This window comes from Bison bison, unplaced genomic scaffold, assembly GCF_000754665.1.
Source record: "Bison bison bison isolate TAMUID 2011002044 unplaced genomic scaffold, Bison_UMD1.0 scf7180017864239, whole genome shotgun sequence".
Classification (NCBI taxonomy): domain Eukaryota; kingdom Metazoa; phylum Chordata; class Mammalia; order Artiodactyla; family Bovidae; genus Bison; species Bison bison.
In genome coordinates this window covers 915646-928120 of record NW_011494811.1, presented here as the reverse complement: position 1 = coordinate 928120, position 12475 = coordinate 915646, and the positions used below count along the sequence as shown (strand labels likewise).

Sequence of the window (12475 nt, the reverse complement as noted above, 5' to 3'; positions counted from 1 at the left end):
CGGGCATACTTTTTCGGTATGAGCCAAAGCCTTGTTCAAACCTAGGACAAAGGAAAAAAAAAAACATCGTACCAAATATAATATGAACTTCATATGGATGTCTTCCCCCTTTTCACTCTAATTCATTTCTTATATTGATCATGTACTTACTGATAATTTTTTTCTGTCTACAGAAATCGTGAGATCCTGGAAAATGTGTTAGCTATCATCTTGGCTATTCTTGTGGCTTTTTTGGGATCCATTCTTCTTATACAAGGCTTCTTCAGAGATATCTGGGTCTTCCAGTTCTGCCTGGTGATAGCCAGCTGTCAGTACTCACTGCTTAAGGTACCAGCATCTCTCTTCTCTTCAGGCTTTGGCATAGTAGCTGTGTTAAAAAGCAGAAGATTTTGTATCATTCATTGAATTACATTAAGAATATAACTTTTAGATTTATTTTCCTTGGATGTTTACATTAGATTGGGTAAGGAACAAAAGGGACATATAAACTTAAAAAAATGATATGTGAATTAAACTTCCCAAACTTTTTTTTGTATTAAATATTTGGGCACTTATCAAAAGAAAGAGGTGTTTTTTTTTTTGGCATTGCCGCATGGGGTCACAGAGTCAGACACGACTGAACAACTGAACTGAACTGAACATGGTTTGTGGAATCTTAGTTCCCTGACTAGGAATTTAACCCAGACCCCAGCAGTGAAATCACTAAGCCGTAACCACTGAACTGCCAGGAATTCCCAAGAATTTGAGTTCTTGAAATTCATTTCTTTTTAATTTATCAACATTAACCCTCCTAGTCTCATATTTGAGTCTTCTCTTATGTAGGTGAAATTTGTTAAAATCCATCATTGGTAGATAGAATAATGTCAAAACTAGCATATTTATTCTTTGAGGACACCAAGAGCACATGATTGGCATCCCTTTACTTTTGTTCAAATAGTGGCTCTGAAATAACCAATTTTAAGCTTTCCATAAATGGGAGAATTAAATACCTAAATTTTTACCCTCCATGCAGCCTCACTGTGCATGGGTAACATGAACTGTTTTCTTCCCTTTCTTAGCCAGTTCTGTTTATTTGCCTGGTACATACTAACATGCAGAACCCTATCCCATCCCGAGAACTATTTGTTTAGTTCTGTTTACACCATCAGCTATCCTTGCTTTCTTCTCTCTCCATTTGTAGACCTCTAGAGTAAGCCACCTGTGTCAACTGCTCTATTTCTTCAAGACCCATCCATACTTTTTCCCTCATTGCAGTACTGAAATTACAGTCTTTGTGCACTAATAATCTCTAGTTGCCAAATCTATGGTCTTAGTCTTCGTTCTCTGTGAGTGCTGCTCTGTTTTTATGTTTTCCTCATTGTTGATCTGTGATCTTATACTACCCTCATGATTATCCTACTTTTCAAGTAACTTTATTTTTCTTTGTTGATGCCTCTTTGTTCTTTTGACCACTTCTTAATTTACGAGAATTTGTTAGCGTTTTATTTGGCCCTCTTTTCAGTTTGCACTTTCTTGCCAATGAAGTCATCCTCTTTTATTGCCACTCTTATATACTTCTATATAAATCATGTCCAGAATTTTTATTTCACAGTCTTCACCTTTCTCATAAGCGTTAGTTGTATATATCTAAGAGGAAGCTGGGCATATTCTGAAAAGGGCACACGGTCGTCTTCTGATCTTTTCCTCTCCCAGTTCTTTTGCTTTTGATCATAGTCTGTACGTGTGTGTACTCAGTTGTGTCTGACTCTTTGTGACCCCATGGACTGTCACCCACCAGGCTCCTCTGTCCATGGGATTCTGCAGGCAAGACTACTAGAGTGGATTGCCATTTCCTCCTCTAGGATTTGGTAGTAGTACACCAACCCAGATCTTAGAGCCTCTGCTCCTTCCTTCTTGACCTTTAATAGCATTACCTAAAGTCTCTCTGATTAAATTTGGTGATTCTGTGTTAAAATTTCTGGACTTTGGCCTTTTTGTTTCAGTTCCCATTAAACCATCCCTTTATTGCCTTAAACCATTTGAATTCATTCCCTGGGTTCAGTGTTTCTAATTTTCTAATTTTGTCCACTGCTTAATATGGTTAGATATGAAAAGGCAAAAAGATGAATGCGATTTTTTTAGTATTTCAGATTTTTTAAATCTACTTGACTACAAGAATAGTAATATCATAAACAGAAGTAAGAAAGGCAGGAACAGAGCTTTAGGAGGATAAACATTCAAATTGAGTTTAAAGAGACCAGACAAGGGCTATGTGCCAAACTCTGTGATCTTAGTCCAGTGTTGAATTACAGGATGGCAATAGACTGTCCTAGTGAAATTCTTTGGTATGCTATTGAAAATGAACTCCAACTTGGGAGAAAAGTCATCATTTGGGAGGTAACTGCATAATACCTTTTGAACATTTTTATGGAAAATTGATGGTCTCTTAGAAGGATATAACCTAAATTTGAGTTTGATGTGAAAATGCATCGTATTAAATGTATACTTAATACAACTGCCATTGAATTGTTCAGTAAGCTTGAGTTTGGGGCATAACTGGAATCCTTTTTATAAGCTCACTCATAGTTTGTGCATGTCCTGAATGGAGTGATGTTGCCATAAGAAAGCATTCTGCCTTAATTGTACTTAGATGTTCTAATGGGCCAAGGAGTAAGATGGATCTATCAGCTGTTATGCTGATAGATCCATCTTATGCTATTTCATATGCTAGATCATCTTATGCTATTTCAGAAACATAATAAGGTTAAGTGTTAGGAAGGATTTGAGTGGAGCTGATGTTTCATCTTCTGTTGATGCTTCAGCAGAATTAATGACCTACAGGTCATGGCTTGCTGCTGTTGCTGCTGCTGCTAAGTCGCTTCAGTCGTGTCCAACTCTGTGCAACCCCATAGACGGCAGCCCACCAGGCTCCCCTGTCCCTGGGATTCTCCAGGCAAGATCACTGGAGTGGGTTGCCATTTCCTTCTTCAATGCATGAAAGTGAAAAGTGAAAGTGAAGTTGCTCAGTCGTGCCCGACTCTTAGCGACCCCATGGACTGCAGCCTACCAGGCTCCTCTGCCCATGGGATTTTCCAGGCAAGAGTACTGGAGAGGGGTGCCATTGCCTTCTCCACAGGTCATGACTTAGCTATGGAATATTCACTTAAAATTATTTCAGGTATTTTGGAAGTTAATGTAAAATTCCCAGGTCTTCAATAATATAATCTATCTTTCTGTTCTTTTTCAGAGTGTTCAACCAGATTCTTCTTCTCCTAGACATGTAAGTCACTCTGATACACCTACAACTTGTGATTCCTTGACATTCCTCAAAAACCATTTTTTTGGTCATAGGTCAGATTGAATTAAGATTTGTGGTAGTATTTTCTCATTGGCAGAAGAAACTCGGTGATTGTGCATTTGTTCTTGGTAGTCTCCTTTAATCTAGAGCAGTTCCTCAGTATTTGACACAATATTGACATTTTTAATGGATACAGGCTATTTTATACACGACCTTCAATTTGACTTTGATATTTCTTATTAGATACAGGCTGTGCTTTTTTGGTAGAAATATTACAAAAGCAATGTGTTCTCAGTGTATCATATAAGGAAGCACATGATAACTGATGTATGCTTTTACTGGTGATAACTGATCTTTTGTTTAAGGGTAGTGTCTGCAGTGTTTTTCAAACTCTGCAGTGTTAACATTCTGGGCTGGATAATTGTCTGTTGAAAGCTGGGTGTGGGGAGGCTCTGTCCTGTGCATTGTAGGATGTTTAGCATTATCTCTGACTTCTACCCACTAGATGCCAACAGCATACTCACCCTGGTTGTGACAACCACAGTGTCTGCAGACTTCACCAGCCATCCCCTGGAGGGTGAAATCTCCCCCCACCCCCTGCCTGCCCCCGCCCCTTGAGAACCAGTACTCTAATCATTTTTCTCTTGTAGTCAATAACTATATAGGAGATACTTGAGATTGTGTATATATCCTGTTGCTCTGTATATCTCCACCGACTTGTTTTTAATATCTGTTGATATTTCTTGGCTGGTGACCAAATAGTGATTTTTTTAGGTCCATGTTTCCTTCTATATTTATTAGTTGACTTCTTATCGTAAGAACTTTCCCTTTTCTTGTATTGGTGTGGATCCACAGACTCTTACTTTATTAAATGGACCATAATGTTACTATCATTACTTTTGATGTTCAAATTGTCCCTGATTTGACCATTGAGAACCCATCAGCTGCCTTCCTTGTCCTTTTGACATACTTTTATCATTTTTAAAAGTTCTTTCTCCATTAGGAGCACAATAATTTGTACCAGGCTCATCTTATACTTTCCCCGTCTTAGCCTGAAACCAGCCTTTTCTCTGTGGATCCTTGGTTCCTTTTAGTGAGCATTGTTATTTATAAACTAAGATCGGTTTGCTAGTAATCTTTATTACTAGAATGTCATTGCTACTAGGTCCTCTCAGTGGATAAAACTAGAAAAATATATGTATACACACATAGTCACACATTTATTCTTCATCTGTCTGCATTATTAAAAACAATGAGTTCATACTGATACTTAATTTCAATCTAACATCCTAAGGTTTATTCTGTTCTTCCTCCTTTCCATATTTGTAATTCCCTTCTGCCACAGTCAGAAACCTGACTTCGTATGGAAACATTTTGAATCTTCAGAATATAAGCCATCAAAGATCTCAGTAGCTAGTTGTGACTCTTCAAATTAACTAAACTGACTTCTTTTTAATGTCATTTTCAGGGTCATAATCGTATCATTGCCTACAGTAGACCAGTTTATTTCTGTTTGTGCTGTGGTCTTATTTGGCTCTTGGATTATGGTAGCAGAAACCTAACGACAACCAAGTTCAAATTATATGGAATAACTTTCACCAATCCTCTTGTGCTTATATCGGCCAGGGATTTAGTTATAGGTGAGTCATCTTAAGGTATTGTAGGTCTTAACATTATTTGTATGCAAACCATTCACTGATCAGTAGACTGATTATATAGGTAAAAATAGTTTTAGTGGACTTATTTTGCTATTTATTGCCATCTTCTCAGTAAAGAACGAAAAAACTATAGGGTGTTAGGAATGAAAAAACTGATGATGAACAAATATAGCCGATGGAATGAGAGATTTTCCTTGGATCTTTATCTCAGATTCCTATTACATGAAACACCAAATTGTTCATAGTTGGAAAGATTATTTAATACTCAGCCAGGTATGTAGAGAAATAATTTAAAATGGTAACTTTAAGAAATTTGCTTAGTAGTTTTAAGCAATTGTAAGAAACTTGCTTAATAATCTATGTTAATTTTGGGTTCCTTTTTATCATTTATTTTATGGTCTTAAGATGAACAAAGGGATGGATGTGACATGCTATTTTTAACTTGCTTTTCTTTCCTTCTATAGTGTTTACACTCTGTTTCCCAATAGTATTTTTCATTGGTCTCCTGCCTCAGGTGAATACATTTGTAATGTACCTTTGTGAACAATTGGATATTCATATCTTTGGTGGTAATGGTGAGTACTTCCTTATAAAAATTAAGTTTAAAGTATTACTTTTACAGATCATTAAACAATAAACTGACCATTAAGTTGCTTTTTCAGTTTTTATTTTAGAAGTGAAATTAGAAAATGCACTATTTAGTAATTAAAGATTGAACAGGGATTAGTTTGTAGATAGGAAAAAAATAGTCAAGTCTGCTACTTTAGTGAAAGATCTGGGAATAATGGAGTTGATTTGTAACAAGTGTTAAAATACTGTTACCTTAAAGTTACAGTGAGTTACATGGAACTTATATAGACTCATGAAATATTTATAAAAGATCAAGTAGTTTGAGCTCTGATATGTGGCATTATGTTTACATTTTGAATTAGTGTATACATTTGATATTCTATATATTTAGTTTCAGAGCTTTGTTTCATTGTTAGAATCAGTTCAGTTGGTCAGTCATGTTCGACTCTTTGTGACCCCATGGACTGCAGCATGCCAGGTCTCCCTATCCATCACCAATTCCCAGGATTTACTCAAACTCATGTCCATTGAGTCGGTAATGCCATCCAACCTTCTCATCCTCTGTTGTCCTCTTCTCCTCCTGCCTTCAATCTTTCCCAGCATCTGGGTCTTTTCCAACAAGTCATTTTGTATCAGGTGGCCAAAGTATTGGGAGTTTCAGCTTCAGCATCAGTCCTTCCAATGAATATTCAGGACTGATCTCCTTTAGGATGGACTGGTTGGATCTCCTTGCAGTCCAAGGGACTCTCAAGAGTCTTCTCCAACACCACAGTTCAGAAGCATCAATTCTTCAGTGCTCAGCTTTCTTTATAGTCCAACTCTTACATCCGTTCATGACTACTGGAAAAACCATAGCTTTGATTAGGCTGACCTTTGTTGGCAAAGTAATATCTCTGGTTTTTAGTATGCATTCTAGGTTGGTCATAACTTTTGTTCCAGGGAGCAAGCATCTTTTAATTTCATGGCGGCAGTCACCATCTGAAGTGATTTGAGATCCCCCAAAAATAAAGTCTGCCACTATTTCACTGTTTCCCCATCTATTTGCCATGAAGTGATGATACCAGATGCCATGATCTTAGTTTTCTGAACATTGAGTTTTAAGCCAACTTTTTCACTCTCCTCTTTCACTTTCATCAAGAGGCTCTTTAGTTCTTCACTTTCTGCCATAAGGGTGGTGTCATCTGCATATCTGAGGTTATTGATACTTTTCCCAGCAATCTTGATTCCAGCTTGTGCTTCATCCAGTCCAGCATTTCTCATGATATACTCTGCATATAAGTTAAATAAGCAGGGTAACAATACTTCTTTCCTGATTTGAAACCAGTCTGTTGTTCCATGTCCAGCTCTAACTGTTGCTTCCTGACCTGCATACAGGTTTCTCAAGAGGCAGGTCAGGTGTTCTGGTATTCCCATCTCTTTCAGAATTTTCCACAGTTTGTTGTGATCCACACAGTCAAAGGCTTTGGCATAGTCAATAAAGCAAAAGTGGGACACCTAAACCAGAATGCTTTTACATTTTACTAAATAAGATTTTTAGAAATATCTCTGCTTTTAGAGTAGAATATGTGAATATGAATTGATACCGTTAGAAATGTATTCCCCTGTTGTATGTACATTTTATTTTCAAAATAAGACGAAAATAAAATTATTCTGGAATAATGTTCTGCAGAACTTGAAAATAACAGTTTGGTCCGTGGTTAACTGAGGTTAAAATATGCCTTTATTTAGTTTAACCATCCAACATTTTACTGAGAGATGAGTGCACAGTTAGGAAAAAAAATATGAAAGGGAAAGAAATTACTGACCCTTATTCATCACATTTTGCTGTCTGTATCTTCCAAGTACAGCATTGAAATTACCTCTACTGATAAAGTGTTGATATTATGGTTTAAATTTTAAATAGAAACTAAGCTTTTTCTATGTTGCTGTGTATCTAGAGCATTTTTAATGGTTTGAAGTTTTGAAGGTGCATGAATTAAGAACAGTTGGTGTTCAGCACAACTTAATGGGTAGAAAGCAATTTGAGTATTTGGGGGGCTATTATAGGTGCTATATTAATCTATGGAGAAGGTTTAGTGTAGATAATTTATAATAGTGGGCTTCATCATAATTTATAAACTTGTGCAAGGTATAAGCTTTTTAATATCTCCTAAAGAAAAATTTTTCTTGTAGTTTTTTTTAAGGTCACCATATAAAATTACTGTTGAAGTCTGTTATCTTAGCCATCCTTTCTTCCTTATTATTAGTAATCCCATTGGATCTGTTTTTTTGTTGTTAGTAATTAGTCAGATCTATACTTTTTGTGAGAATTAATTAATTATAGGAATATAAATTTACTTCTGTGGGTAGCACAAGTTCTGTTTAAATAGACAGACTAACATCTTTTAGTGAAAATACATTTCTAGTTTCTTTTGAGGCTCTTTGAACTTTATTTTCCCAAACTTTTATAAATAATAAGGTACATTCTTAAAGCACAATATAGGTATAATTTTTTCTACTGTAGATATAGTAGTAAAATAAAAAAAGATTTTTATTACTTTATTCCTTCCAAGGTGAATATATTTTACCTTGTATCAGAAATTGTCTGTAATAAACCTTTATCATTTCAAAATTTTTTGAAAGGACAGGATAAAGAGAAACTCAATTTTCATAAATTGAGCAAGTAGATATTTAATTATACTCAGTATCATATCATTTTAAGTGCTTTTCAGTGACTTGTTTATACAAGTTTTCTCCACCCATGTATACGTTTATGGATGTTGATTTCTGCTCCCTCTCCTGTCTAGCCACCACAAGCCTGCTTGCAGCGCTTTACAGTTTCGCCTGTAGCGTCGTGGCAGTAGCCTTACTGTATGGATTATGTTATGGGGCCTTAAAGGTGAGCATTACGTGTAGTATGTTTTGTCATTAGGGCTACTTTTCTATTAATATATGAAGATTGTTTTAAATTGACTAATTACTTTTTTTCCTGGTATGTCTTCAGTATTAATTTCCATGGTCTTCATATGTTGTGCATTATTCTCATTCTAATTTAGTTTGAATTTGAAAGCAATTTTATAGTTAATTATTACTAAAAGAAAATTCTTTTCTGTGCAGTAATAATAGGTTAATATTAGAAGCAGATTATTAAAAACTAAGCTGGTCTAGGATAGAGGTGGGGCATGGTGATAACAATATGAAATTAATTTCAGATTTTTACTTAAGAATATGTGTAATTACTCTTCATTTCAAGATTTTTTTCAAACTTAGAGAACAAGTTCAAGTACTGCAATTTAAGATTCAGTCTAGTAAAAATTAATGCACTGAAATTTAATGTCATTATTGGTTTAGAAGAATCTGATGAGCCCTATTAGCTCCATTTTTAAGTAATTGTCACCAAATTATAAGTAAAAATTTTAGGTTTCTCGTAAACAATTCTTGGTATTCTTTTTAATGATGAATACAAGATAAACAGAGAATAATAGGGTTGAAAGGGTTATGAGAAGGGCTCATAGCATCCTTCCTTGACTCATGGACTCAGTAGCATTTACTGTGCTTACTATGTGCCTAGTTCTGTGCTAAGTACCATTTTCTGCCTTTAAGTTACTGGTATGTTAACTGTGGTTAACAAGTTAATTGAGCTCTTAACTGAGGGTGAATAGAGGGGATGAAGGCTGTGAAAACAGAGTATTACAGGTATATGAACTAAGACATTATCCTCTTCAGCCTAAAGGGATTAGAGATGATTTTCCAAGGGGGTGGTTTTTTACCAAAATTTGAAGGACAGTAGAAATTAGCTAGTTGAAACAAGGGATGAAGAACCATCGAGTTGTAAAGAAAGTGTGTTGTGTACAGGAAACAGCAAATAATTTGGAATTGCTGGAAATTTGGGTACATGAGGAAAGATGGCCTACAGTAAGGCTGGAAAGGTAAGCAACGACTGGATTTTGAAATATCTTTTGTCCTGAACGTATTGGGTGGAGATGGAAGACCATCAGAATAATTTGAGGTAAGGCAAGGAAATGATCAGTGTTGCATTTTAGAAGGATTACTTGGTCCCCAGTGTGAAATACAAGCAGGTAGGATCAGAAGTAGGGAGTCACTTGTGCTGCCATCTTAAAATGATAAGAGACTTCATGACAACTGGACTCAGTGAATGTATTTGGGAACTCAGTGATTAAAAAGAAAAAAGCCCAAGTAGGATCTGGGATGACTTCTGGGTGGGTGCTGGTTTGAACAGCCTGTTACATAGTGATACTAATGCACATGATTCGAAGTCTTTGAGTTTACTGGGCAAGGGGATTGTTTACATTTAGACACTTTTATTTGTTGGCATTAATGGGGTATCCAGGGGTACATGGTAGTTATTTGTGGTAATGATGGAAAGATTTAGAATTCGTCAGCAAATTAAAGTATAAGAAAAAGATTGCTACCCTGGGTTGGCAGGAGAAAATGGACACAGATAGAACTCTGGGAAATGCCAATATTTAAGCAGTGAATATTACGCAGTGAATGAAACAAAATCCAACAAAGGAAACTTCAGAGGTGGTACAACGTGAAAAAATTTTTATTTAATTTGGCATTTAATAGAGGATATTGGTGACTTGAGCAAAATAGCTTTTTTTGGTATTTTGGCTGAGGAAACTAGCTAGATTAATAGAAATTTAGGTTTGAATTGATATTAAGGAAATGTGTTCTACTCTCTGTAGAATATAGTTGAGAAGCCTGTGTGCATGAGACAATTGTTTCCTGGGTTTTGTTTTCTAAGAAAGATCTGAGGCTTGATTGCATTTAAAAGGGGAGGTAGGAAATTGAGCCTAGAGGGAGATGCTTGATTGGTGGCCCAGAGAAGAACTAGAGGTAATGAATGAGATCCAAATCCAAGCTCTCCCAGGGACACCATCTAAACCATCTGGTATAAAAGTTTTCAAATCTGTGTTTGGAGAGTATGTTTTGGAAAATGGGTCATTATTTGGAAATTGCAGCCATAGAAGTTAACAGTGCAGTAAGTTTTCTAATTTTCCAAAAGCCAGTTTAACTGTAATTATGTAGAAAAGAACAGCAGTTGTAAAGCTGCCAACTAGTACCTTGTGTCCTAAGACAGGCAGGGAGATATATTTTTTTCCTTCTTTCTTGGCCATGGCATTTTATACCAGACTATTTTAGTTTTAGATGTCCCCCATTGTAATAGAATCAATGTGCAGATTTGGTTATGTAAATGAGTAAAGACTATATACAAAGATTTTATCATAGCAGTGTTTATAACAGCAAAAGCTGTAAATGACCCAATATTTGTCATTTGTGACTAGTTAAATTAATTATGGTATAGCCCCACAATAGAATACCATACGATCATGAAAATGAATAAAAATAGATTTTTATGTGCAAATGTGGATTTCTAAGATGTATTATTTTTCTTTTTTCCAAGCTGTATTGACATGTAGTTGACAAATAAAAATTAAGATATTTAAAGTGCACATGATGATGATTTGATATACATATAAATTGTGAAAGAACTCCCCCATTAAGTTAACACATTTATCACCTCACATATTTACTTTTTTAATTTTTTTTGGTAAGAATGTTTAAGTTTACTCTCTTAGCAAATTTCAGTTCTACAATACAGTGTTATCAGCTATAGTCACTGTGTTACTTACTAGCTTCTCAGACCTTATTCATCTTTTAAAAAATTTTTAAAGCTTATTATTTTAATTTTTTATTAAGGTATAATTGACAAATAACATTATATTAGTTTTAATATTTATGTATATTGCAAAATGAGCACCACTATAAATCTTAATTAATATGTATCTCCGTGTGTTAGTTGCTCAGTCATGTCCAACTCTTTGCAATTGCATGGACTGTAGCCCATCAGGCTCCTCTGTCCATGGAATTCTCCAGGCAAGAATACTAGAGTGGATTGCCATTTCCTTCTACAGGGGATCTTCCCAACCCAGGGATTGAACCTGGGTCTCCTGCGTTGCAGGCAGATTCTTTACTTTCTGAGCCACCAGGGAAGGCACTATAGATAATCACAAATATTTTTTCTTACGGTGAGAACCTTTAAGATCCTGTCCTCTTAGTAACTTTCACATGTGCAGTGCAGCACCATTAACTCTATCACTGCGCTGCATTACCCTTTCAGTACTTAATCATCTTAAAACGGGAAGTCTGTGCCTTTTGACCCGGTTTATCCACTTTGCCCACAGTTCACCTAAATTCTGTCTTACAGCTGTTTGTACTCTTTTACCAACCTTTCCCTGTTTCCCCTACCTCCCAGTCCCTGGCAAGCACCTTTCTATTCTCTGCTTCTATGAGTTTAATTTTTTTTCCCCTTTTTAAGATTCCACATATAAATGTTAAGATGCAGTATTTGTGAATCTCTTTGTGGCTTATTTCACCTAGTACATTGCCCTCCAGTTTCATTCATGTTGTTGCAGTTGACAAGATTTCCTTTTTTTTAGGTTGAGTAATATTCCTCTGTGTGTATGTGTGTGTGTGTGAATGAATACAAAGGAAAGCAATAGGCCAAAAAATAAATGTTCCCTTTGTGCCTTTATTTAAAAACACACCCAATAACTTATATATACATAGAGCATTTATGGAAGAATACACAAGAAATTGATCATAGAAGTTACTTTTGGACAGTTAGATTCATTGAGGAACATTATTGCATATCTTTCAGTTCAGTTCAGTCGCTCAGTCGTGTCCGACTCTTTGCGACCCCGTGAATCACAGCACACCAGGCCTCCCTGTCTATCACCAACTCCCGGAGTTCACTCAGACTCACGTCCATCGAGTCGGTGATGCCATCCAGCCATCTCATCCTCTGTCATCCCCTTCTCCTCCTGCCCCCAATCCCTCCCAGCATCAGAGTCTTTTCCAATGAGTCAACTCTTCGCATGAGGTGGCCAAAGTACTGGAGTTTCAGCTTTAGCATCATTCCTTCCAAAGAAATCCCAGGGCTGATCTCCTTCAGAATGGACTGGTT

The 12475-nt window shown here is 36.1% G+C and overlaps 1 protein-coding gene across 1 annotated transcript in view; it reads left to right on the top strand.

The window, feature by feature from the left end:
• Positions 1–12475, top strand: part of PCNX (pecanex homolog (Drosophila)) — a gene marked incomplete at its 5' end in the record, with an annotated part of 186085 nt that overhangs the window by 105339 nt on the left and 68271 nt on the right. Inside the window, 5 exons of the mRNA XM_010846813.1 lie at positions 174–327; positions 3227–3259; positions 4746–4917; positions 5400–5510; positions 8292–8383. Coding sequence (XP_010845115.1) covers positions 174–327; positions 3227–3259; positions 4746–4917; positions 5400–5510; positions 8292–8383 — 562 coding nt within the window. The remainder of the gene's footprint in view (positions 1–173; positions 328–3226; positions 3260–4745; positions 4918–5399; positions 5511–8291; positions 8384–12475) is intronic.